Consider the following 27,384-nt stretch of genomic DNA (forward strand, 5'->3'; position numbering starts at 1 on the left):
TGTGGAGGCCAAGTCAGTGGATATAGTACGGGTGTCAGGGGTTACGGGGAGAAGGCTGGAGAATGGGGTTTGGAGGGAGAGATAGTAATAGCCCTGTCCCACGGTACGAGTTCATTCCAAGAGCTCTCCTGAGTTTAAAAAAAAATCAAACTCGTGGTAAGCACGGAGAATGAACGTAGCGGGTACGTCGGAGCTCGGTGACCTCTCTTAGCGCTAACGGCAGGTACTCGGGAAGACTCGCTAACAGCAGGTAAGCACGGGAAGATTTTTCAACATGTTGAAAAATATCCACGAGAGCCCCGAGTACCGACGAGCGGCCATTACCGTAAATCTTCGAGTTCGAATCAGGGCAAACTCGGGAGAACTCTTGGAATGAACTCGTACCGTGGGACAGGGGTTTTAGTAAGTAAGTACGTTTATTGGCCAAGTATTCACATACAAGGAATTTGTCTTGGTGCTCCGCCCACAAGTAACAACATGACATACAGTGACAGTTACGAATGACTCAGAAAGCACTAAACATTAATAATAATAAAACAATAATGATAAAACACCATTGACAAGCATGTGAACCAGCAAAATAGATCAGCCATGATTGAATGGTGGGGTAGACTTGATGGGCTGAATGGCCTAATTCTACTCCTATCACTTATGATCTTATGACTGGATAGCACGCAACAAAAGCTTTTCACTATACCTGGAGCTCAAAGTGCTGGAGTAACTCAGCGGGTCAGGCGGGATCTCTGGAGAGAAGGAATGGGTGACGTTTCAGGTTGAGACCCGTCATTTCTTCTGACTCACATTTAAGTTGGATTGAGGGTTCATTGAGGGTGTTGATGGGAAAATGAACAGATTAATTTAGATTTAGCTTTGGTAAGTGAATGCAATTTTGGCTCACATTCTTGGAGAATATTTGAGAGATATAATGGCATTTGAGCATGTTCCAGGCACCTATCAATTTTTGTGTTTAAAAAACAATGTGGCCCAAACATCTATACTATTACTAAAAGTCTCATCTTGACCGCTTCCTGTCTACGTTGTAAATACATTTTAGAAAAAAGTCTACCCTATATCGCTATGACGTTTTCGCCATCTTACTCACCGTCCTCCTGTCCTCCAACTGCCCCAAGGTTTTTTCTGATCGGTGAAATAATAAAAAATTATGAATATTTCAAAAATTGTGAGATCAGCTGATTGGTCTTCTTGCCTGTCAGTCACCGTGATGAAGGTAGCGTCCCTTCCGGGGGCCAGGAGAATAAAGCCCCTGATGCCAGACGTGAGTCAGTCAGTCTGGAAGACCGTGAGTGAGAGTTGAGTCCAGAAATTTGATTCTACGTCGTGTGAACTGAGCTGTGCCTGCCCCTTGAGTAAATTGAGCTAAGCTTGCCCCTTGAGTGAATTGAAATGTGCCTACCCCGGGAGTGAACTGAATTGTTAGCCCTGCACTGCACTTGAAATGAATTGAATTGTTGGCCCTGCACTGTGCTTGACTTGAAATGAAATGACTTGTTGGCCCTGCACTGTGCTTGACTTGAAATGAAATGAAATGAGTTGTTGGCCCTGCACTGTGCTTGACTTGAAATGGAAGGGATTGAGTTGTTGGCCTGCACTGTGCTTGACTTGAAATGGAACTGATTGAGTTGCTGGCCTGCACTGTGCTCGGTCCAAAGGTCCCACTCACTCCGGAAGTCCGGCTCTCTCCGGAGGTTCTGCGGGTTTTACTGTCATATATATGTTGTGTGTGTGTGTGTGTGAGTGTGTGTGTGTGTGTGAGATGGAGGGTGGGTGTGTGTGTGAGATGGAGTGTGTGTGTGTGTGTGTGTGTGTGTCTGTGATGGAGGGTGTGTGTGTGTGAGGTGGAGGGTGTGTGTTTGTGATGGAGGGTGTGTGTGTGTGAGATGGGGGGTGTGTGTCTGTGATGGAGGGTGTGTGTGTGTGAGATTGGGGGTGTGTGTTTGTGATGGAGGGTGTGTGTGGGTGAGCCCAGCAGCCATGAGTCAACTGGCAGCCCACCAGCCGTGAGTACGTGTCAACTGTCAGCTCACCTTTGGCCTACCTGAAACCACTCATTTCAGCCCACAAGGCCCCTATTAGCCCAGAAACCAGTCCCTTTTGCCCCAAATGCCCAGGAGGAGCACTTTGGCCCAAAAGGCCCGTGCCAGGCCAGGAAAAGCCCAGAAAAAGTGCCTTTCACTGAGATTTCACTTTTATTTAAGTCCCATTCAGCCCATCAGACCTATACTAGCCCAGGAGGAGTCCCTTCGGCCCAGCAGTAAGTATTAACCCTCACCCCAGTATTTATTTCCCTTCCTTCATTGGCTCCCTGTGAGATCCACGCCAGGATAGACTTTCCTCCATCATTGCTGTGCTCTGCAGAAAAAGATGACAAATGGTTAAAATTGATTCTCCACCCTCTCCCCCTTCTCTCTCACAGAGTCTCTCACCTGTTTTTGGCAGAATTTCTGGCAGCTGCCAGGCCTGAGTGACTGAGCTGCCAGGCCTGAGTGACTGAGCTGCCAGATGTGAGTGACAGAGCTGCCAGGCCTGAGTGACTAAGCTGCCAGCCCAAGAATCCATTCAGCCCACAATGCCCATACTAGCCCACCAGTCCTGAGTGACCGAGCTGCCAGCCCACCAGGCTTGAGTGACTGAGCTGCCAGCCCACCAGGTTTGAGTGAATGAGCTGCCAGCCTACCAGGCCTGAGTGACTGAGCTGCCAGGTCTGGGTGACTGAGCTGCCAGGCCTGAGTGACTGAGCTGCCAGGCCTGAGTGACTGAGCTGCCAGGCCTGAGTGACTGAGCTGCCAGCCCAAGAATCCATTCGGCCCACAATGTCCATACTAGCCCACTGGAAACCAGTCCCTTTGGCCCACAGCACCCATACTAGCGCTCCAGAAAGCACTCCCCCTCCCCCACTGGCCACCAATATTGGAATTGGTGTAGAGGTGGAATATTGCATTGGGGAACCTGCCCTCCCGAGTGATGTTGGGACCCAACGGGTCCCACTTAGTCTAGTCTCCATTAAGACTAAATTTCTCCTTTAAGCATCTCTACCATTGTGCCACCGTGCCATGCTCAAAATCCACTCTCAATCCTTTGCTAATCGATATGCTGTGATTTGATCTCTTTGGAGGGAAGTAGGTTCTTTTTTAATGCAATTCATTACATAACAAAGAAGCAAGTGAAAGCCTTGCAACTTGGTTTCTTGTGACCGCTCCACCATTCGACATGAACATGGCTTTTATTTCTCCATCTCTTCCTGGCAAAATCACCGTATCTTGGGAGAGATAGATCAGCCATGATTGAGTGGCGGAGTAGACTTGATGGGCCGAATAACCTAATTCTGCTCCTATCACTTATGAAGTGCACGCCGACCAGCGATCTCCGCACACACTAAGCAAGTCATCGGCCCCCATTATCTTCTATACGATGTTGTGGGTTCCAGCAGCGATGTTGTGGGTTCCAGCAGCGCGTGGGTTGTGCAACAGTGTAACAAACCACTTTAGCAGCAATTAACCCTTGTCTTCCTGAAAGTAAGCATGCAGGTACAGCAGGCAGTGAAGAAAGTTAATGGCATGTTGGCTTTCATAACTAGAGGAGTTGAGTACAGGAGCAAAGAGGTCCATCTGCAGTTGTACAGAGCCCTAGTGAGATCACACCTGGAGTATTGTGTGCAATTTTGGTCCCCTAATTTGAGGAAGGACATTCTTGCTATTGAGGGAGTGCAGCGTAGGTTTACAAGGTTAATTCCCGGGATAGCGGGACTGTCATATGCTGAGAGAATGGAGCGGCTGGGCTCGTATACTCTGGAGTTTAGAAGGATGAGAGGCGATCTTATTGAAAGCTGGGTAGCAGTGTGAACTGTGAAGAGGATGTTCGGAGGTTGCAGGGTGACCTGGACCGGTTGAGTGAGTGGGCAGATGCGTGGCAGATGCAGTATAATATAGATAAATGTGAGGTTATCCACTTTGGTGGCAAAAACAAGGGGGCAGATTATTATCTGAATGGGGTTAGGTTAGGTAAGGGGGAGGTGCAGCGAGACCTGGGTGTTCTTGTACACCAGTCACTGAAAGTTGGTGTGCAGGTACAGCAGACAGTGAAGAAAGCTAATGGAATGTTGGCCTTCATAACAAGAGGATTTCAGTATAGGAGTAGAGAGGTTCTTCTGCAGTTGTATAGGGCTCTGGTAAGACCACATCTGGAGTATTATGTACAGTTTTGGTCTCCTAATTTGAGGAAGGACATCCTTGTGATTGAGGCAGTGCAGTGTAGGTTCACAAGATTGATCCCTGGGATGACGGGACTGTCATATGAGGAAAGATTGAAAAGACTAGGCCTGTATTCACTGGAGTTTAGAAGGATGAGGGGATATCTTATAGAAACATATAAAATTATAAAAGGACTGGACAAGCCGGATGCAGGAAAAATGTTCCCAATGTTGGGCGAGTCCAGAACCAGGGGCTACAGTCTTAGAATAAAGGGGAGGTCATTTAAGACTGAGGTGAGAAAATACTTTTTCCCCTAGATAATTGTGAATTTGTGGAATTCCCTGCCACAGAGGGCAGTTGAGGCCAAATCACTGGATGGATTTGAGAGTTAGATAGAGCACTAGGGGCTAGTGGAATCAAGGGATATGGGGAGAAGGCAGACACGGGTTATTGATTGGGGACGATCAGACATGATCACAATGAATGGCGGTGCTGGGTCGAAGGGCCAAATGGCCTCCTCCTGCAGCTATTTTCTATGTTTCTATGAAACATATAAGATTATTAAGGGTTTGGACATGCTAGAGGCAGGAAACATGTTCCCGATGTTGGTGGAGTCCAGAACCAGGGGCCACAGTTTAAGAATAAGGGGTAAGCCATTTAGAACGGAGACGAGGAAACACTTTTTCTCACAGAGAGTGGTGAGTCAGGGTATATGGAGAGAAGGCAGGAACGGGTTACTGATTGGGGATGATCAGCCATGATCACATTGAACGGCCGAATGGCCTACTCCTGCACCTATTGTCTATTGATATGCTGTTTTTGATATTTTTGAAGGGAAGTAGGTCCTTTTTAAATGCAATTCATTACATATCAAAGAAGTAAGAGAAACCTTGCTCCTTCTTTTCTTGTGACCGCTCCACCATTCGACTAGAACAAGGCTTTTATTTCTCCATCTCTTCCTGGCAAAATCACCGTATCTTGCAGTACCCACTAGTCACTGCCTGCCTTTCTGAAAGGGACCCGTTAATCCCTACTCTTTGTTTCCTGTCTGCCAACCACTTCTCTATCCATGTCAGTCCCCAATACAATGTGCCCTAATTTTGCCCACTAACCTCCTAAGTGGGACCTTATCAAATGCTTTCTGAAAGTCCAGGTACACTACATCCACCGACTCTGTCTTGTCCATTTTCCTAATTACATCTTCTAAAAATTCCAGAAGATTAGTCAAGCATGATTTCCCCTTCGTAAATCCATGCTGACTCGGACCGATCCTGTTACTGCTATCCAAATGTTCGGCTATTTCATCTTTTATAATTGACTCCAGCATCTTCCCCACCACCGATGTCAGGCTAACTGGTCCATAATTCCCTGTTTTCTCTCCCCAACCTTTCTTAAAAAGTGGGATAACATTAGCCACCCTCCAATCCACAGGAACTGAACCTGAGTCTATAGAACATTGGAAAATTATCACCAATGCATCCACGATTTCTAGAGCCACTTCCTTAAGTACCCTGGGATGCAGAGCATCAGGCCCTAGGGATTTATCAGCCTTCAGTCCCATCAGTCTACCCAACACCATTTCCTGCCTAATGTGGATTTCCTTCAGTTCCTCTGTCACCCCAGATCCTCTGGCCACTACTATATCAGGAAGATTGTTTGTGTCCTCCTTAGTGAAGACAGATCCAAAGTACCTGTTCAACTCATCTGCCATTTCCTTTTTCCCCATAATAAATTCATCTTTTTCGGTCTTCAAGGGTCCAACTTTGGTCTTAACTAATTTTTTCCTCTTCACATACCTAAAGAAGCTTTTACTATCCTGCTTTATATTCTTGGCTAGCTTACCTCCGTTCCTCATCTTTTCTCCCCGTATTGTCTTTTTGGTTATCTTCTGTTGTTCTTTAAACATTACCCAATCCTCTTGCTTCCCGCTCATCTTTGCTACGTTGTACTTCTTCACGTTAATTTTTATACTGTCCCTGACGTCCCTTGTCAGCCATGGTCGCCCCTTTCTCCCCTTGGAATCTTTCTTTCTCCTAGGAATGAACTGATTCTGCACCTTCTGTATTATTCCTAGAAACACCTGCCATTTTTGTTCCACTGTCATCCCTGCAAGTGTAACTTTCCAGTCAACTTTGGCCAGCTTCTCCCTCATGGCCCCATAGTCCCCTTTATTCAACTGTAACACTGACACCTCCGATCTACCCTTCTCCCTCTCCAATTGTAGATTAAACCTGACCATGTTATGGTCACTGCCTCCAAATGGCTCATTAACCCCTTTGTCCCGCCCCCTCCCCTGACATCAGTCTGAAGAAGGGTCTCGACCTGAAACGTCGCCCGTTCCTTCTCTCCAGAGATGCTGCCTGTCCCGCTGAGTTACCCCAGCATTTTGTGTCTGCCTTCGACCTAAACTAAACTAAATCTCTGGCATGAGTGAGTGGAGTATACGGTGTTCTTTATTGCATTAGAAAGACGTCTGATCTCCGAGCTGGAAGAATTCCAATGCATTGAAGGTCAAGGGCATGGGCATGTTGACAACGACTAGAAATAGTTCCCACCCTCCTCTGAGACTAAAGTTGTGGTTGCAGAAGTTGTGTCTTTTAATGAGAAACCCCTCACTGAAGAACAGGAAGCATTTTGTGTGCTCAATTTACAATGAAGGACAGTGCAAGGCTTGGATAGTGGTTGTAGAGGGGATGTTTCCACTAGTGTGAGAGTCCAGGACCAGAGGCCTTTCCTATCCATGTACCTGGCCAAATGTCTTTTAAATGTTGTTATACTCGCCGTAGCTTGCCGTCGACTCGGTGGTAGGTTGTTGTAGACACTGTCGTGGGGGGGGGGGGGGGTCCAGTCGCCGGTTTTTCAGCGACCTGCTACGACTGTGACAGTCGCCTAAAAAATCGCCTAAGTGAGACAGGCCCTTAAATATGTGGAATTCATTGCCATAGATGGCTGTGGAGGCCAAGTCATTGTGTATTTTTAAAGCAGAGACTACTGATAGGTTCATGATTAAGGGGCTGTCCCACTGTACGCGCTAATTCAAGAGTTCTCCCGAGTTTTCCCCTGATTCGAACTCAGAGAATTACGGTGATGGACGCTCGTAGGTACTCGGGGCTCTCGTGGACATTTTCAAACATGTTGAAAAATCTTCATGAGCTTACCGCGTTTCCCTAGTAGCTGCCGTTAGCGTTACGAGCAGCCAAGAGACGTCCCGAGCTCCGACGTACCCGCTACGTACATTCTACGTACTTACCTCAAGTTTTTTTTTTTTTTTTTAAACTCGTAGTGGGACAGGCCCTTCAGGAAGGGCGTCAAAGGTTACAGGGAGAAGGCGCGAGAATGGGGTTGGGAGGCAAAAATAGATCAGCTGTGAATGAATGGCAGGGCAGGCTCGGTGTGCTGAATGGCGGAATTTTGTTCCTATGTCTAAGTCTATAATCAACTCATTAATAATGCAGAATTTGTACTCAAAATCATTAGGATTCATCAGGACAATCTGGACATGGTCTCTGCATTCATTATTTGCCATTTGACATTGTCGTTTTGCCAGGCATGGCGGTGTGCAAATTATGGGTGCTGCTTTGAGCATTTTGCTATTGTAAATGCAGAGATATTTAGATTATTGTAGATGCTAGAGTGATACAGTGTGGAAACAGACCCTTCAGCCCAACTTGCCCAAACGGCCAACATGTCCCAGCTACAGTAGCCCCACCTGCCCGCGTTTGGCCCATATCTTTCTCGAAAAACCGTCCTATCCATGTACCTGTCTAAACGTTGCGATAGTCCCAGCCTCAACTACCTCCTCTGGCAGCTCGTTCCATACACCATAAAACTGTGTGGGAAAAGTTACCCCTCAGATTCCTATTAAATCTTTCCCCCTTGAACCTATGTCCTCTGTTCCTCGATCCCCCTACTCTGGGCAAGAGACTCTGTGCATCTACCCGATCTATTCCTCACATGATTTTATACACCTCTATAAGATCACCCCTCATCTTCCTGCACTCCATGAAATAGAGTCCCAGCCTCGGGGCCGGATTTAGATGAAGAGAGGCCCTAAGCTATTTCACTTGTGAGATCCCCCCCCCCCCCCTACCCAATTCCCCACCCCCACCACCAGAGGACAATGACTACCTGACAGTAACAGTGTGACACTTTTAGATCCTACTGTATGTTGTCATTAAACAGTTGGTTTTAAAATACATATTGGATTCACTGCGGAGCGGGCGATGCCTTACCTGGATCGCCGTTTGAAGCTCTGGAGTGTTGGGCCTGTGGCAGGGATGGGGGTTGGGGCCGGAGGAAGGCAGGTGAGTGAACTGAGGCTGAGGCGATATCTGGTGGAGGGGTGGTGGGTGGTCATGGGGGGGGGGGGTATGAGGTCTGTAGTGTGGGTGGGGAAGAGCTGGGGTCACATGGTTTGAAGGGAATGGGGAAGACCCAGTGGAACAGTCACTGAGATTACCAGGGTTAGGGGGCCTAGCACTAGGACCCAGCGCAGTCAAACCCAGGGGAGTGGGAAACTGCAGCGTGGAAACCTCAGGCCCGGTGCTGAGTCCAGGCTGCAGGTAAGGCGACGGCTGCTGGAGGGCGGTGGAGTGGCGAGGGTCAGCGAGCAAAGAGTAGGAGGTCCCGGTGGGCGGGTGGTGGGTGAGGCAGCGAGGTGAGTAGGCCCCCCTAGATCTCGAGGCCCTAAACTTAAGCTTGTCTAGCTTATACGTAAATCCGGCCCTGCCCAGCCTGCCCCAACCTCTCCCTGTAGCTCACATCCTCGAGTCCTGGCAACATCCTCGTAAATCTTCTCTGTACCCTCTCCAGCTTGACAACATCTATGACACTCTGTGCTCTTCATATTTGATGCAGTATATTGCTAAATTCAAAACCATTCAATTCAGAATTTATTAATTGTTTATCCCCCCCCCCACACTCCTTTACTACAAAGGACAAGTAGGTACTTAAGAACCAACACTACTTCATTTTAAATTTCGATTTGTAAACTGGTTCAGGAAGCTCAGTGTGTTTGGCTGTAATTTCACAGTCGCCAATGTCGGCTGCAATACCTTTTCTTGAATCTCATTTCAGGGTTGAAGGACTACACGGCAATCTTGGCTCTACACACCGTGTTGGACTTCTGGGAGTCTGTGGGCGTTCAAAGGATCCGGGGTTACATCAAAGGCCTTATGACCCAGGCTGGTGAGAACATGTCGTTCAAGGGCTTCCACACGTCCCCGCTAAATGTCCGCTTGCCAAGCTGCGGAGAGGGTGCAGAGAAGATTTACGAGGATGTTGCCGGGACTCGAGGGTGTGAGCTGCAGGCAGAGGTTGAACAGGCTGGTCTCTATTCCTTGGAGGGCAGGAGGATGAGGGGCGATCTTATAGAGTTGTACAAAATCATGAGAGGAATAGATCGGGTAGTCGCACGGAGTCTCAAGCCCAGAGGAGGAATCGAAAACCAGAGGACATAGGTTTAAGGTGAATGGGAAAAATGATTTAATAGGAACTTGAGGGGTAGCTTTTTCACAAAAAGGGAGGCGGGTGCATGGAACGAGCTGCCAGTGGAGGTAGTTGAGGCAGGCAGACACTATCGCATCGATAGGACTGGCTTGGAGGGATAAGGGCCTGTTTCCACACTGTATCACTCTGTGACTCTATGATTACCATTTTAACCATGATAAATTGCAGTTGAATATTTCTGAAACATAGAAACATAGAAAATAGGTGCAGGAGTAGGCCATTCGGCCCTTCGAGCCTGCACTGCCATTCAATATGATCATGGCTGATCATCCAACTCAGTATCCTGTACCTGCCTTCTCTCCATACCCCCTGATCCCTTTAGCCACAAGGGCCACATCTAACTCCCTCTTAAATATAGCCAATGAACTGGCCTCAACTACCTTCTGTGGCAGAGAATTCCACAGATTCACCACTCTCTGTGTGAAAAATGTTTTTCTCATCTCGGTCCTAAAGGATTTCCCCCTTATCCTTAAACTGTGACCCCTTGTCCTGGACTTCCCCAACATCGGGAACAATCTTCCTGCATCTAGCCTGTCCAACCCCTTAAGAATTTTGTCAGTTTCTATAAGATCCCCCCTTAATCTTCTAAATTCTAGCGAGTACAAGACGATCCCCGCACATCCTACACATACTAGGGACAATTTGACATTTATACATTGATATCAAACCATTTAACCTACAAACATGTACTGTACGTCTTTGGAGTATGTGAGGTAAACGAAGATCTCGGAGAAAGCCCATGCAGGTCACGGGGAGCACGTACAAACTCCGTACAGACAGCACCCGTAGATTGAACCCGGGTCTCTGGCGCTGTAAGGCGGCAGCTCTAGATATATCTAGGACTATCCCAACGTTTAAGAAACTGTTAAAGAAGGAACTGCAGATGCTGGAAAATCGAAGGTTTTCTGAGCAGTCTTTCCAGGTGCCACAGAGGCTCACCTGCATCTCCTCCAACCTCATCTACTGCATTGGTGAGACCAAGCGTAGGCTTGGCGATCGTTTCGCCGAACACCTCCGCTCCATCCGCATTAACAAACCTGACCTCCCGGTGGCTCAGCACTTCAACTCCCCCTCCCATTCCAAATCCGACCTCTCTGTCCTGGGCCTCCTCCATGGCCAGAGTGAGCACCACCGGAAATTGGAGGAGCATCACCTCATATTCCGCTTGGGCAGTCTGCACCCTAGCGGCATAAACATTGACTTCTCCAATTTCCGGTAGCCCTTGCTGTCCCCTCCCCTTCCCAGCTGTCCCTCAGCCTTCTGGCTCCTCCTCTTCCTTTCTTCTTCCCGCCTACCCCCCCACCCACCCTACATCAGTCTGAAGAAGGGTCTCAACCCGAAACGTCGCCTATTTCCTTCGCTCCATAGATGCTGCTGCACCCGCTGAGTTTCTCCAGCACTTTTGTCTACATTTAAGAATCTGTTAGACAGCTACATGGATAGGACAGGTTTGGAGGGATATGGGCCAAACGCGGGCAAGTGGAACTGGTGTAGATGAGACATGTTGGCTGGTGTGGGCAAGTTGGGCTGAAGGGCTTGCTTATTGAGATTTGAGATTGGCGCCTCTGCACCTTTTAAAACTGAGTAAAGTTTATCTAGAGGAGCACCTTCAGACCAGGTTGTGTCAGTTCGGATGTTGGATGTTGCGTCAGGGTATGACTTTATTCCTGAGCTAGCGACCTTGAGCCCAATATAAACGTACAGGACTGTACCCTGTTCAAGGCCAAACAGGCCTTTATTTCCACCAGTATTTAGGTAATCATACAGCAATGTAGATTGTTACAGAATTCATGTAACAAAGACCTGCCAAGTTGTTTCACTAAAGTTGGCAATGAACCATAAAGTTATACAGTGGAGGCAATAGACAATAGGTGCAGGAGTAGGCCATTCGGCCCTTCGAGCCAGCACTGCCATTCAATGTGATCATGGCTGATCATCCACAATCAGTACCCCGTTCCTGCCTTCTCCCCATATCCCCTGACTCCGCTATTTTTAAGAGCCCTATTTAGCTCTCTCTTGAAAGCATCCAGAGAACCTGCCTCCAACGCCCTCTGAGGCAGAGAATTCCACAGACTCACAACTCTCTGTGAGAAAAAGTGTTTCCTTTTCTCCGTTCTAAATGGCTTACTCCTTATTCTTAAACTGTGGCCCCTGGTTCTGGACTCCCCCAACATCGGGAACATGTTTCCTGCCTCTAGTGTGTCCAAGCCCTTAACAATCTTATATGTTTCAATGAGATACCCTCTCATCCTTCTAACCTCCATAGTGTACAAGCCCAGCCGCTCCATTCTCTAAGCATATGACAGTCCCTCCATCCCGGAAATTAACCTTGTAAACCTACGCTGCACTCCCTCAATAGCAAGAATGTCCTTCCTCAAATTAGGGGACCAAAACTGCACACAATACTCCAGGTGTGGTCTCACTAAGGCTCTGTACAACTGCAGAAGGACCTCTTTGCTCCTATATTCGATTCCTCTTATTATAAAGGCCAACATGCCATTCGCTTTCTTCACTGCCTGCTCTCCCACTGGTGGAAGCATCCTCTCTGCTTCCGCTCCCTCCAGACCTCAGTTGCACTGCATATATACTTCAGTTAAAAATAGCAATGTTAATTCAGATAGCCCCTTGGTGCATTAACTGCTGGAGACTCTGACAGTCTCTGAATTATTGATAAACAAGTACTGAATCATCCGTTATAGACGTGAATAAATTGAACCACTGTAACACTGGTTTGGCAGATTATATTTTTCCAACACATCATTTTTTGTTTATATTCTCTGCACTGCCGAAACATTTGAGCTTGCCACCATCATGTGATAGAATGATTACTTCCCCCATGAACTGTTGCAAGGCTTTTTCAGTACAACATAACTGCCCTAAAGAGCATAATTAGCGCGGTACAGTTAATGAAAACATGTAACTGAACCATCCTACCACAACCAGAGAGCAGCGCTGAATACTATCTACCTCTTTGGTGACCCTCGGACTGAGTATGGGAGTTGAGTATAGGAGCAAAGAGGTCTTCCTGCAGTTGTACAGAGCCCTAGTGAGACCACACCTGGAGTATTGTGTGCAGTTTTGGTCCCCTAATTTGAGGAGGGATATTCTTGCGATTGAGTGAGTAAACCAGTAGGTTTACAAGGTTAGCCATGATCATATTGAATGGCCTGCTCCTGCACCTATTTTCTATGTTTCTATGTTAATTCCCGGGATGGCGGGACTGTCATATGCTGAGAGAATGGAGCAGCTGGGCTTGTACACTCTGGAGTTTAGAAGGATGAGAGGGTTTCTCATTGAAACACATAACATTATTAAGGTGTTTGCACACACTGGAGGCAGGAAACATGTTCCCGATGTTGGGGGAGTCCAGAACCAGGGGCCACAGTTTAAGAATAAGGGGTAAGCCATTTAGAACGGAGACGAGGAAATACGTTTTCTCACAGATAGTTGTGAGTCTGTGGAAATCTCTGCCTCGGAGGGCGGTGGAGGCAGGTTGTCTGGATGCTTTCTAGAGAGAGCTAGATAGGGCTCTTAAAGATAGCGGAGTCAGAAGATATGGGGAGAAGGCAGGAACGGGGTACTGATTGGGGATGATCAGCCATGATCACATTGAATGGCGGTGCTGGCTCGAAGGGCCGAATGGCCAACTCCTGCACCTATTGTCTGTCTTTGATCGGACTTTGCTGGCTTTACCTTGCACTAAACGTTATGCCCTTATCATGTGTCTGTACACTGTAAATGGCTCGATTGTAATCATGTATTGTCTTTCCGCTGACTGGTTAGCACGATACAAAAGCTTTTCATTGTACCTTGGTACACATGACAATAAACTAAACAAACTATAAAACGTGCATCTATTGCTCATCTTACGCAAAATCACATTCCATGTTTGCCTCATTCTTATTCCTCGTTTACTTTCCGCTGTATGTGTACAACCTTCTATAGTTTAGTTTAGAGATACAGCGCAGAAACAGGCCCTTCGGCCCACCGAGTCCGAACCGACCAGCAATCCCCACACACTAACACTATCCTACACACACTGGGGACAATTTACAATATTACCGAAGCCAATTAGCCTACAAACCTGTACGTGTGGGTGTGGGAGGAAACCAGAGCACCCGCTAAGGTCATGGGGAGAAGGTACAAACTCCGTACAGACAACACCCCAAGTCGGGATCGAACCTGGGTCCCAGGCGCTGTAAGGCAGCAACTCTACCGCTGTGCCACCGTGCCCTTACCAGTAAGACTGAAAATTTCTCTTTAAGCAGGCCTGGTAAATTCAGGCAGAGAATGATTACTAGAGCACTTACTAGAGCACTTAAAAGAGAAAAAAAGAGACTCTTAATAGTACAAAAATGTTTACTAAAGTGGATCTTTGGGCGGCATGGTGGGGCAATGGTACAGACTATAGACAATAGGTGCAGAAGTAGGCCATTCGGCCCTTCGAGCCAGCACCGCCATTCAATGTGATCATGGCTGATCATCCCCAATCAGTACCCTGTTCCTGCCATCTCCCCATATCCCCTGACTCTGCTATTTTTAAGAGCCCTATCTAGCTCTCTCTTAAAGGTATCCAGAGAACCAGCCTTACAGCGCCAGAGACCCGGGTTCCATCCTGCTTGTCTGTACGGAGTTTGTACCTTCTCCCCGTGACCTGGTGGCTTTTCTCCAGGTGCTCCGGTTTCCTCCCACACTCCAAAGCCCTGCAAGTTTGTAGTTAATGGGCCCGCTAGAAGTTGCCGGGAGGATGTGAGGAGAGGAGGCAGCGATTGCGTTTCACCCTTTAACTTTTTTTCTGCTTCTTTCCCCAACACGCTCTTCACCTAATTGATGTCTCCAGTGGATTTACTGGTGGGCCGATGGAAAACAGGGCTGCTAGCCCCGAGAGAGATGTTTGGATCCATGGTGTGCGTTCGACTTCCGGAGAGCCTTCAGGAGGACAGGGCTGCAAACTACGAGCATGCGGAGACCATCCAGAACGCACTTTACAGCCGCTATAACATTGAGGTAACGTATCGGAAACGACTGCAGATGCTGGTTATACACTGAAGAAAGACCACAAAATGCCGATGTTATAGCCCTGTCCCACGGTACGAGTTCATTCCAAGAACTCTCCCGAGTTAAAAAAAATCAAACTCGTGGTAAGCACGGAGAATGAACGTAGCGGGTACGTCGGAGCTCGGGGGCGTCTCTTCGCGGCTCGTAAAGCTAACGGCAGGTACTCGGGAAGACTGGCTAATGGCAGGTAAGCTCGGGAAGACTGGTGAAGATTTTTCAACATGATGAAAAATGTCCACGAGAGCCCCGAGTACCAACGAGCGGCCATTACCGTAAATCCCCGCATTCGAATCAGGGCAAACTCGGGGGGAGAGCTCTTGGAATGAACTCGTACCGTGGGACAGGGCCATAACTCAGCGGGACAGGCAGCGTCTCTGGAGAGAAGGAATGGGTGACGTTTCGGGTGGCGCAGCGGTAGAATTGCCGCCTCACAGCGCCAGAGACCCGGTTTCGATCCTGACTACGGCTGCTGTCCGTACGGAGTTTGCACGCTCTCCGCGTCTGCTTTGATCTGTAATTTTCACACCCCACCCTTCCATATCTCCCGACTCTCAATCTGAAGAAGGATCTCGACCCAAAACGCCGCCCATTCCTTCTCTCTAGAGACGCTGCCTGTCCCGCTGAGTCACTCCAGCATTTTGTGTCTGTCTTTGGAGTTCCTCAACATGTTTTGTTTGTCAGTCGAAATGGGAAATATTTCTCACCTGGCTGCAGCCGTCACCCACCCTAGAATACCACAGATTCTGCAGGCCCAAAGTCATCTGTACCTCCGTAACTCCCTGGTCAATTCTTCCCTTCCTTCCCGCACCACACCCTCCCCGGGCACTTTCCCTTACAACCGCAATAGATGCTACACTTGTCCCTTTACCTCCCCCCTCAACTCCATTCAAGGACTCAAGCAGTCGTTCCAGGTGCGACAGAGGTTCACCTGTATCTTCTCCAACCTCATCTATTGCATCCGCTGCTCTAGGTGTCAGTTGATCTACATCGGTGAGACCAAGCGTAGGCTTGGCGATCGTTTCGCCCGAACACCTCCGCTCGGTCCGCATTAACCAACCTGACCTCCCGGTGGCTCAGCACTTCAACTCCCCCTCCCATTCCAAATCCAACCTTTCTGTCCTGGGTCTCCCCCATGGCCAGAGTGAGCACCACCGGAATTTGGAGGAGCAGCACCTCATATTCCGCTTGGGCAGTTTACACCCCAGCGGTATGAACATTGACTTCTCCAATTTCCGGTAGCCCTTGCTGTCTCCTCCCCTTCTCAGCTCTCCCTCAGCCCTCAGGCTCCTCCTCTTCCTTTTTCCTTTTTCCTTTCTTCTCCCCCCCCCCCATCCTACATCAGTCTGAAGAAGGGTTTCAGCCCGAAACGTTGCCTATTTCCTTCGCTCCATAGATGCTGCTGCACCCGCTGAGTTTCTCCAGCACTTTTGTCTACCTTCGCCTGTAACTTGTTCACTTCAAGCCCACAAAGTCTTTAGTGATGCTGTTATTAGGATGAGGTCCAGAATAACCGAGGTACAGTGAAAAGCTTTTGTTGCGTGCTAACCAGTCGGCGGGAAAACAATACACAATTACAATCGAGCCATTCACAGTGTACAGATACATGATAAGGGAATATAGTTTAGTGCAAGGTAAAGCCAGCAAAGTCCGATCAAGGATAATCCGAATAGTAGTACAAAAAATGCTGGAGTAACTCAGCGGGTGAGGCAGCATCTATGGAGAAAAGGAGTCGGCGATGTTTTGGGTCGAGACCCTTCTTCAGACTGATGTCGGGGGAGGGGGGCAGGATAAAGAAAGGAAGAGGCAGAGACAGTGGGCTGTGGTAGAGCTGGGAATGGGAGGGGAAGGAGGGAGAAAGCAGGGACTACCTGAAATTGGTGAAGTCAATGTATTGGGGTGTAAACTGCCCAAGCGAAATATGAGGTGCTGCTCCTCCAATATACAGGTGGGCCTCACTCTGGCCATGGAGGAGGCCCAGGACAGAAAGGTCAGATTCGGAATGGGAGGGGGAGTTGAAGTGCTGAGCCACCGGGAGATCAGGTTGGTTATTGCGAACTGAGCGGAGGTGTTGGGCGAAGCGATCGCCGAGCCTGCGCTTGGTCTCACCGATGTAGAGAAGGATAATCCGAAGGGTCACCAAAGAGGTAGATAGTAGTTCAGGACCGCTGTCTGGTTGTGGTAGGATGGTTCAGTTGCCTGATAACAGCTGGGAAGAAACTGTCCCTGAATCTGGAGGTGTGCGTTTTCACACTTCTGTACCTTTTGCCCGATGGTAGAGGGGAGAAGAGGCAGGGCGGAGCGAGGGAAATCGAGTCCATTGCCATAGTACGTTCTAGCAGCCAATTTGTTAAAACAGGAAGAGGTAATTTCCTATTTTTGTCAAGATCCATGGTGGAAACTCAAGTGCAAAGAACTAAAGGACAGCTGGCGAAATTACCAAAATACTGTTAAAGAGGCCAAAAGATATTACCTGTCTAATATAATAGTGTCTAAGCGTTACGACCCACATGTGTTATTCAAAACCATTGATTCTGTTTTAAATGCCCCACAGCCTGTCTGCCTGGAAGCATCGTCCGAATTGTGCAATGACTTCCTGCACTTCTTTATCAATAAGGTTGTTTCTATAAGGGCTCTCATCTCAGCTCCTGCCTCTGACCCCTCTGTTCCGGTCCCATGCCTGGTGGCATTCGATAAGTTTGTGCCTCTGACATTGTCGGGTCTACAGGATGTGATTAGCCATATTAAGCCGTCGGGTTCCCCTTGTGATGCTGTCCCTCCTCTTCTTTTTAAAGAGGTTTTCCCGAGTATAGAGCAGTCGGTTCTCGCCATCATAAACAGTAGCTTGTGTTCTGGGGTTGTCCCCGTAAATTTTAAACATGCAGTAGTGCAACCACTACTTAAGAAACCCGGCCTGGATCAAACTGTTCTGGCCAATTCTAGGCCGATCTCCAAGTTTCCATTTATCTCTAAAATCATGGAGAAAGTAGTTTATGCTCAGCTGAAACTCTTCCTGGATGAGCACAATATTCGGGAGGTTTTCCAGTCTGGATTCAAAGCTATGCATAGCACAGAGTCGGCTCTGCTAATAGTTTTTAACGACATCCTCCTGGCAAACGACTCCGGTAATTATGTGGTTCTTGTCTTGCTGGACCTATCTGCCGCCTTCGATACAGTGGACCATGGAATTTTAATTTCCCGATTACAGCGCCAAGTGGGCATTTGTGGCAGTGCCCTGGGATGGTTCAGGTCCTATCTGGCAGACAGAACCATGCGTGTAAGCCTTGCTGGCTTTGAATCCTCCTCCACTCCCTTGGCATATGGGGTTCCACAGGGCTCAATTTTAGGGCCCCTGCTCTTCTCTCTATACCTACTTCCTCTGGGCTCAATTTTAAGAAGGCATGGCATCTCCTTTCACTTTTACGCAGATGATAGCCAGTTATATATGCCACTCAGGAAAGAAGACGACTATTCTCTAAAATCACTTCTGTCTTGTCTTGAGGACATTAAGTCCTGGATGGCCTTAAACTTTCTGGGACTTAATGAAAAAAAGAAGAGGTGATTTTGTTTGGCCCCAATGGCTGCCGTGAACCTCCCTTTGTTGACTTGGGTCCACTGGCATTGTCCGTAAAGCCAACAGTTTTAAACCTGGGTTTTAGGATGGACGGTGATTTTAAACTAGATAAACAAATAGGCGCGGTGGTTAAGTCCAGCTTCTTTCACCTAAGGAAGCTGGCAAAGGTGAAGCCCATCCTCGAGCGGCAGCATTTTGAAACAGTAATCCATGCCTTTATTACATCTAGGCTGGATTACTGTAACGCACTCTACTCTGGAGTCGCACGAGCTTCATTGGTTCGTCTCCAGCTGGTTCAAAATGCTGCCGCTCGCCTTTTAGCCAGAACTCGAAAGAGGGAGCACATTACGCCAATTTTGGCCTCCCTTCACTGGCTCCCAGTGCACTTTCGAGTTCATTTTAAAATTATTTTATTTGTTTTCAAATCGTTGAATGGGCTCGCCCCGCCTTACCTCTCTGAGCTGCTCCACCTATATGCTCCTGCCCGGTGCCTCGGGTCAGCTGATCAGCTGCTCCTTGAGGTACCAAGGTCTAAGCGGAAGCTCAGAGGGGATAGAGCCTTTTCTGTTGCTGCTCCGGCACTCTGGAACACCTTGCCGTTGCACATCAGACAGGCCCCCTCACTGTCCATCTTCAAATCCTCCCTAAAAACTCATTTTTATTCTCTGGCTTTCGACACTGGCTGAGACATTGCTCCTGTTCTTAGTGCTTTTAATGTCTTTTAATTTTTACTGTTTTTTAGTCCTTCGTTTTACGGTTTTTAATGGTTTGTAATAACTTTTTGTCCGTGATTCTCATTTACAGCACTTTGTGGCAACTGCGGTTGTTTAAAGTGCTTTATAAATAAAGTTATTATTATTATTATTACTTGTTGATGCAAAAATAAATGGGTGAGCTGGTATTCAGATGCATCCGCTCAATGTATTCTTGGAATCAATTGAGTGGTTATTAAAATCATAGAGTGATACAGCGTGGAAACAGGCCCTTCGGCCCAACTCGCCCACACCGGCCAACAATGTCCCAGCTACACCAGTCCCACTTGCCTGCGCTTGGTCCATATCCAAACCTGTCCTATCCATGTACCTAAAAGCTGGAGAAACTCAGCGGGTGCAGCAGCATCTATGGAGCGAAGGAAATAGGCAATGTTTCGGGCCGAAACGTTGCCTATTTCCTTCGCTCCATAGATGCTGCTGCACCCGCTGAGTTTCTCCAGCTTTTTTGTGTACCTTCGATTTTCCAGCATCTGCAGTTCCTTCTTAAACACTATCCATGTACCTGCCTGATTGTTTCTTAGATGTTGCAATAGTCCCAGCCTCAGCTACCTCCTCTGGCAGCTCGTTCCATACACCCACCACCCTCGTGTGAAAATGTTACCCCTCAGATTCCTATTAAATCTTTTCCCCTTCACCTTCAACCTATGTCCTCTGGTCCTCAATTCCCCTACTCTGGACAAGAGACTCTGTGCGTCTACCCGATCTATTCCTCTCATGATTTTGTACACCTCTATAAGATCACCCCTCATCCTCCCGCTCTCCAAGGAATAGAGACCCAGCCTGCTCAACCTCTCCCTGTAGCTCACACCCTCTAGTCCTGGCAACATCCTCGTAAATTGTCTCTGTACCCTTTCCATCTTGATAAACATCTTTCCTGTGACACGGTGCCCAGAACTGAACACAATACTCTAAATACTCGCCAACGTCTTATACGACTGCAGCATACCCGATCTATTCCTTTCATGATTTTATTATAATACTGATTATGATCAGTATTATAAATTAATTTTGCTTTAAGAAAATAGACAATAGACAATAGGTGCAGGAGTAGGTCATTCGGCCCTTCGCGCCAGCACCGCCATTCAATGTGATCATGGCTGATCATCCCCAATCAGTACCCAGTTCCTGCCATCTCCCCATATCCCCTGACTCCGCTATTTTTAAGAACCCTATCTAGCTCTCTCTTGAAAGCATCCAGAGAACCTGCCTCCATCGCCCTCTGAGGCAGAGAATTCCACAGACTCGCCACTCTGTGAGAAAAAGTGTTTCCTCGTCTCCGTTCTAAATGGCTTACTCCTTATTCTTAAACTGTGGCCCCTGGTTCTAGACTCCCACAACATCGGGAACATGCCTCTAGCGTGTCCAAGCCCTTATTAATCTTATATGTTTCAATAAGATCTCCTCTCATCCTTCTAAACTCCAGTGAATACAAGCCTAGTCTTTTCAATCTTTCCTCATATGACAGTCCCACCATCCCACGGATCAATCTCGTGAACCTCAATCACAAGGATGTCCTTCCTCAAATTAGGAGACCAAAACTGTACACAATACTCCAGATGTGGTCTCACCAGAGCCCTATACAACTTCACCATGATTCCTCTCATGATTTTATTATAATACTGATTATGATTAGTTTTGCTTTAACCTGGTATTCATAAAGAAATTATTGAAACTCTTTCCGCTTTGCTCTGCATTGCAACTGTATATTGTGGTTTGACGTGACTTGTTGCATCAACTGGTCTTGTTTCTCACCAGGTTCCCGTCAAGGCTTTGGCAGGGTCGTTGTATGTGCGGGTCTCTGTACACATCTACAATGAACTGGAGCAATACCAGAAGCTCGCAGATGCCGTAGAAGAGATGATGTCCAAATAGGCGAAGCGTGTAGGGGGGAACTGCAGGTGCGATGTTTAAACCATAGACAGACACAAAAAGCTGGAGTAACACAGTGGGTTGGGCAGCATCTCTGGAGAAAAGGAATAGGTGACGTATCAGAGGCTGAAGGGAGATCTCGACCCAAAACATTCTTCTCGGAGGGAGATGAGGAGGAATTTCTTCAGTCATAGGGTTATGAATTTGTGGAGGCCGTCAATGAATATTTTTAAGCCAGAGATAGATATATTCTTGATTAGTACGGGTGTCAAGGGTTACGGGGAGAAGGGGATTACGTGCCTTATAGATCCTCAGCATTACATCCCTGTTTTTGTATGCAAGCCCTCTTGAAATAAATGCCAGCATTTAGTTTGCTTTCTTTACTACCGATTCGACTTGCAGATGAACTTTTTGGGAATCCTGCACACTGACCCCGACCCCCGACCCCAGCCCGACCCTAACCCTGACCACAGTCCCCGACCCCGACCCCATCCCCATGACAGCGTACGTCAGCGTGTGACAGGGCGCACGACATAAGACACCCAGATGTCTCCTGAAGATTTTGAACATTCCAAAATGCAGGGGCGACAGGGAGACACCGCGCGTCACTACACGCATCACCCCGCGTCACACAGCGTCACGCCCCGACCACGCCGCAACAACCTCTTTTCAGGCTGTTGCCGAAATTGTTGCCCAAATGGGACAGGCCCTTACGACTGATAGTAAAAAGGACAAATTTCACTTGATGGACACAAGTAACTGCAGATGCTGATTTACAAAAAAAAGACACAAAGTGTTGGAGTAATTCAGCGGGTCAGGCTGGGTTATTTTTAATATCACTTAATGCCCATTAAATACTTGGAAGAATGCAGTAATGAATGGACTGTGATCATAACCAGTGCATAACCTGAGCGCAGCCTTCGATACAGTGGACCATAACATCCTGCTCACCAGACTCAAAGACCTCGGCATTGAAGGCTCTGCACTCAGCTGGCTCCGTTCCTACCTTTCCAACAGATCCCACTTCATCTCTCTCCACAACCACACCTCTGCTACAGCCACAGTCACTCAAGGCGTTCCCCAAGGCTCCGTACTCGGCCCCCTCCTCTTCATCATCTACATCCTCCCCCTTGGCAGATACTCCGCCACTTCAACCTGGACTTCCACTGTTATGCTGATGACACCCAGATCTACCTTGGCACCAAATCCCTCCACAGCCCCACCCTCTCCCATATCAACTCCTGTTTGTCAGCTATAAAAACCTGGATGCAACATAACTTCCTCAAACTCAACAGCGATAAGACAGAATTCCTCCTCATAGGCTCCAAAGCCACACTCAGCAAAATCAATAACCCCACTCTCACCATCGACGGCACCACTGTCTCCCCATCTCCCCAGGCCCGCAACCTTGGCGTGATCTTTGATTCCACCCTCTCCCTTGAGCCTCACATCCGCCATGTCTTTAAAACCTCCTTCTTTCATCTCCGCAACATCGCAAACTCAGACCCTCTCTCACACCTCCCGCTGCTGAAAGACTCATCCATGCCTTCATCTCCTCCCGACTGGACTATTGCAACTCACTTCTTCTTGGCATCAGCTCCACCTACATCAACCGACTCCAACTGGTCCAGAACGCAGCCGCCCGACTCATCACCCACACCAAATCCTGGCATCACATCACTCCAGTTCTCAAACAACTTCACTGGCTTCCCATCTCCCACCGGATCACCTACAAAATCCTGATCCTCACCTACAAAGCCCTCCACCATCTGCCCCCCCCATATCTCACTGACCTCCTCTCCCCCTACCAACCCTCACGGTCCCTCAGATCCACATCAGCCGGTCTCCTCTCCATCCACAAGTCCAACCTCCGCAGTTTTGGGGACAGAGCCTTCTCCAGGGCAGCTCCCAGGCTCTGGAACTCCCTCCCCCAACTGATCCGCAATTCCGTGTCCCTCACCATCTTCCAGTCCCGCCTCAAGACCCATCTCTTCACCTCTGCCTATCCTTAGCCCCACGTCCCCCTCCCTTTTCATCTGTGCATTAATTGCCTCATACTGTGTTTTGTATTGAATTCTGTCTTTACTTTGTGTACTAGTCATGTCTCTACTATTTATTTCATTCCCCTGACATGTTTTTCCTCTACCTGCTAAATTTTTGTAAGGTGTCCTTGAGACTCTTGAAAGGCGCCCATAAATAAAAAAAATTATTATTATTATTATTTTCCATGTCCATGGTCCACCTTGTGCTTTCGATACATTATTCCCTTCAGGAAGAATTCATTTTTTAATTGACTGATGCTTCGGCCCATTGAATCCCTGCCGACCGCCGATCACCATATAACCATATAACAATTACAGCACAACAGGCCATCTCGGCCCTACAAGTCCGTGCCGAACAACTTTTTTTCCCTTAGTCCCACCTGCCTGCACTCATACCATAACCCTCCATTCCCTTCTCATCCATATGCCTATCCAATTTATTTTTAAATGATACCAACGAACCTGCCTCCACCACTTCCACTGGAAACTCATTCCACACCGCTACCACTCTCTGAGTAAAGAAGTTCCCCCTCATGTTACCCCTAAACTTCTGTCCCTTAATTCTGGTCATGTCCTCGTTTGAATCTTCCCTATTCTCAAAGGAAAAAGCTTGTCCACATCAACTAACTCTGTCTATCCCTCTCATCATTTTAAAGACCTCTATCAAGTCCCCCCTTAACCTTCTGCGCTCCAGAGAATAAAGACCTAACTTATTAAACCTATCTCTGTAACTTAGTTGTTGAAACCCAGGCAACATTCTAGTAAATCTCCTTTGTACTCTCTCTATTTTGTTGACATCCTTCCTATAATTGGGCGACCAAAATTGTACACCATACTCCAGATTTGGTCTCACCAATGCCTTGTACAATTTTAACATTACATCCCAGGTTCTATACTCAATGTTCTGATTTATAAAGACTAGCATACCAAAAGCTTTCTTTACCACCCTATCTATATGAGATTCCACCTTCAAGGAACTATGCACGGTTATTCCCAGATCCCTCAGATTCCCAGATCACCCATTCACATATTCAAGGGTAGCACGGTGGCGCAGCGGTAGAGTTGCTGCCTTACAGCGCCAGAGACCCGGGTTCCACCCTGACTACGGTTGCTGTCCGTACGGAGTTTGTACCTTCTCCCCGTGACCTGCGTGGGTTTTCTCCGAGATCTGTTTTCTCCCACACTCCAAAGACGTACAAGTTTATAGGTTCATTGGCCAGGTGTATAGACAATAGGTGCAGGAGTAGGCCATTCAGCCCTTCGAGCCAGCACCGCCATTCAATGTGATCATGGCTGATCACCCCCAATCAGTACCCCGTTTCTGCCTTCTCCCCATATCCCCTGACTCCGGTATCTTTAAGAGCCCTATCTAGCTCTCTCTTGAAAGTATCCAGAGAACCGGCCTCCACCGCCCTCTGAGGCAGAGATTTCCACAATCACTCTGTGAGAAAAAGTGTTTCCTCATCTCCGTTCTAAATGGCTTACCCCTTATTCTTAAACTGGTTCTGGACTCACCCAACATCGGGAACATGTTTCCTGCCTCTAGCGTGTCCAAACCCTTAACAATCTTATATGTTTCAATAAGATATCCTCTCATCCTTCTAAACTCCATAGTGTACAAGCCCAGCTGCTCCATTCTCTCAGCATATGACAGTCCCGCCATCTCGGGAATTAACCTTGTATACCTACGCTGCACTCCCATATCAATTTACCTCATTGATAAATGGCACAATTTTATCCCATTGATCTGTAACATAACTGATTAAAACAGTACAGCAGAGGAACAGACTCTAAGGCCCACAATATACGTGTCCAATATGAAGCCAAGATAACCTTCAGTCTGAAGAAGGGTCTCGACCCGGTACGTCACCCATTCCTTCTTTCCTTCTCTCCAGAGATGCTGCCCGTCCTGCTGAGTTACTCCAGCTCGTTGTGTCTATCTATAAACTAATCTCAGCTGCCTGCATGTGGTCCATATCCCTCCATTCCCCGCATATCCATGCACCTATCTAAAAGCCTCTTAAACACCACTATGGTATCTGCCTCCACCACCACCCCTGGCAGCGCGTTCCAGGCACCCACCACCCTCTGTGTAAAAAAACTAGCCCCACACATCTCCTTTAAACTTTGCCACTCTCACCTCAAACCTATGGTCTCTGGCCTTTGGATTTCCACTTTGAGAAAGACATTCTTGCCATAGAGGGAGTACAGAGAAGGTTCACCAGACTGATTCCTGTGATGGCAGGACTTTCATATGAAGAAAGACTGGATAGACTCGGCTTGTACTCGCTAGAATTTAGAAGATTGAGGGGTGATCTTATAGAAACTTACAAAATTCTTAAGGGGTTGGACAGGCTAGATGCAGGAAGATTGTTCCTGATGTTGGGGAAGTCCAGAACAAGGGGTCACAGTTTAAGGATAAGGGGGAAATCTTTTAGGACCGAGATGAGAAAAACATTTTTCTCACAGCGAGTGGTGAATCTGTGGAATTCTCTGCCACAGAAGGTAGTTGAGGCCAGTTCATTGGCTATATTTAAGAGGGAGTTAGATGTGGCCCCTGTGGCTAAAGGGATCAGGGGGTATGGAGAGAAGGCAGGTACAGGGTACTGAGTTGGATGATCAGCCATGATCATATTGAATGGTGGTGCAGGCTCGAAGGGCCGAATGGCCTCTACTCCTGCACCTATTTTCTATGTTTCTATGTTCTGCCTGTCTACCCTCTCTACACCGCTCATGAGTTTATATCCTTCTCTCAGGTCTCCACTTATCCTCCAGCATTTCGGAGAAAACCAACCGAGATGAGGCTCCTCCTCCTCTCCTTGTTGCCACCCCACCCCAACCCCAGACAGCGAACCCCTTCTGCATCCTCTCCACATCCTTCCAGTGATGTGGGGACCAGAACTGCACGCAATATCCTTGACCGGACTTTGCTGGCTTTACCTTGCACTAAACGTTGTTCCGTCATCATGCATCTGTACACTGTTAAATGGCTCCATTGTGATCATGCATTGTCTTTCTGCTGACAGGATAGCACGCAACAAAAGCTTTTCACAATAAACAAAACTGTCAAATCACACGCAGCTGAATCATTGATTTCCTGACTATTCTACTCAATTCCCCAACCAGTGAAGGCTGGCTCATCATACACCCTCTCTACCACTCGATCCACTAGTATTGCCATTCAGGAAGTTATGGACTCGGACTCCAAAATCCATCTTGTACATCGATGCCGTTAACTGTATACTTGCCCCTTACACTCACCCTCCCAAAGTACAACATCTGACAATTTAGTGTAATTTAGTTTAATTTTGAGATCCTGCGCGGAAACAGGCCCTTCGGCCCACCGAGTCCGCTCCGACCAGCGTTCCCCGCACACTAACACTACCCTACACACACACACACTGGGGACAATTTACACTTACACCAAGCCACTTAGCCTACAAACCTGCACGTCTTTGGGGTGTGGGAGTAAACCGAAGATCTCGGAGAAATCCCAAGCAGTCATGTCATGGGGAAGATGTACAAACTCTGTACAGACGAATGAATGGATTAAGCTTATTGGCCAAGTATTCACATACAAGGAATTTGCCTTGGTGCTCCGCCCCGCAAGTGACATGACATACAGTGACAGTTAGGATCCCGTAGCCGGGATCGAACCTGGGTCTCCTGCGCTGCAAGCGTTGTCAGGCAGCAACTCTACCACTGCGCCACCGTGCCGCGCTTGCTCGGATTAAACTCCATCTGCCATTTCTCCGCACATCTGATCTATATCCCACCGTATACTTTGACAGCCTTCCTCACAGCCTGCAAGCCCCAGCAACCTTGATGTCACCGAGGATAGACACCAAATGCTGGAGTAAACTCAGCGGGATAGGCAGCACCTCTGGAGAGAAGGAATATATAAGAATAAGGGGTAAGATGAGGAAACACTTTTTAGAACGGCGATGAGGAAACACTTTTTCACACAGAGTGGTGAATCTGTGGAATTCTCTGCCTCAGAGGACGGTGGAGGCAGGATACTTTCAAGAGAGAGCTAGATGGGGCTCTTAAAAATAGCGGAGTCAGGGGATATGGGGAGAAGGTAGGAACGGTGTACTGATTGTGGGATGATCAGCCATGATCACATTGAATGGCGGTGCTGGCTCGAAGGGCCGAATGGCCCTGTACCTATTGTTTATGGTCTATTGAATGGGTGAGAGCCATCATTTCGGGTTGAGACCCTTCTTCAGACTTGGTGTCATCTGTTTAGTTTAGTTTATTGTCACGTGTACCGAGGTACAATGACAAAATATGTTGTCAGCAGTCTGCAATTGTTGCCTCTAATGCTCTAATTGCCTCCAACGCCTCTATTCATC

General features: G+C 47.8%; 1 protein-coding gene across 2 annotated transcripts; it reads left to right on the forward strand.

Annotated features, from left to right (window-relative positions):
• Positions 1 to 9,018: 9,018 nt before the first annotated feature.
• Positions 9,019 to 26,393, forward strand: LOC116973692 (L-cysteine desulfhydrase-like). 2 transcript variants are annotated; one of them, XM_033021989.1, is made up of 4 exons: positions 9,019 to 9,395; positions 14,557 to 14,723; positions 20,874 to 21,016; positions 25,786 to 26,393. In XM_033021989.1, the coding sequence occupies exons 1-3, from the start codon at positions 9,383 to 9,385 to the stop codon at positions 20,988 to 20,990; spliced, it is 297 nt and encodes a 98-aa protein (XP_032877880.1). In that variant the 5' UTR covers positions 9,019 to 9,382; the 3' UTR covers positions 20,991 to 21,016; positions 25,786 to 26,393. The 2 variants fall into 2 exon arrangements, with proteins under 2 accessions (XP_032877880.1, XP_032877879.1); XM_033021988.1 differs by lacking the exon at positions 25,786 to 26,393 and having other exon boundaries at positions 20,874 to 21,147.
• The last annotated feature ends 991 nt before the right edge of the window (positions 26,394 to 27,384 follow it).

The sequence above is a fragment of the Amblyraja radiata genome, chromosome 5 (assembly GCF_010909765.2).
Source record: "Amblyraja radiata isolate CabotCenter1 chromosome 5, sAmbRad1.1.pri, whole genome shotgun sequence".
NCBI classification, from domain to species: domain Eukaryota; kingdom Metazoa; phylum Chordata; class Chondrichthyes; order Rajiformes; family Rajidae; genus Amblyraja; species Amblyraja radiata.

Bases quoted from the DNA above. Each gene is read 5' to 3' on its own strand.
- LOC116973692 (XM_033021989.1), top strand. The intron at 14,724-20,873 runs GTAACGTATCGG...GTTTCTCACCAG, and splicing joins ACAGCCGCTATAACATTGAG to GTTCCCGTCAAGGCTTTGGC.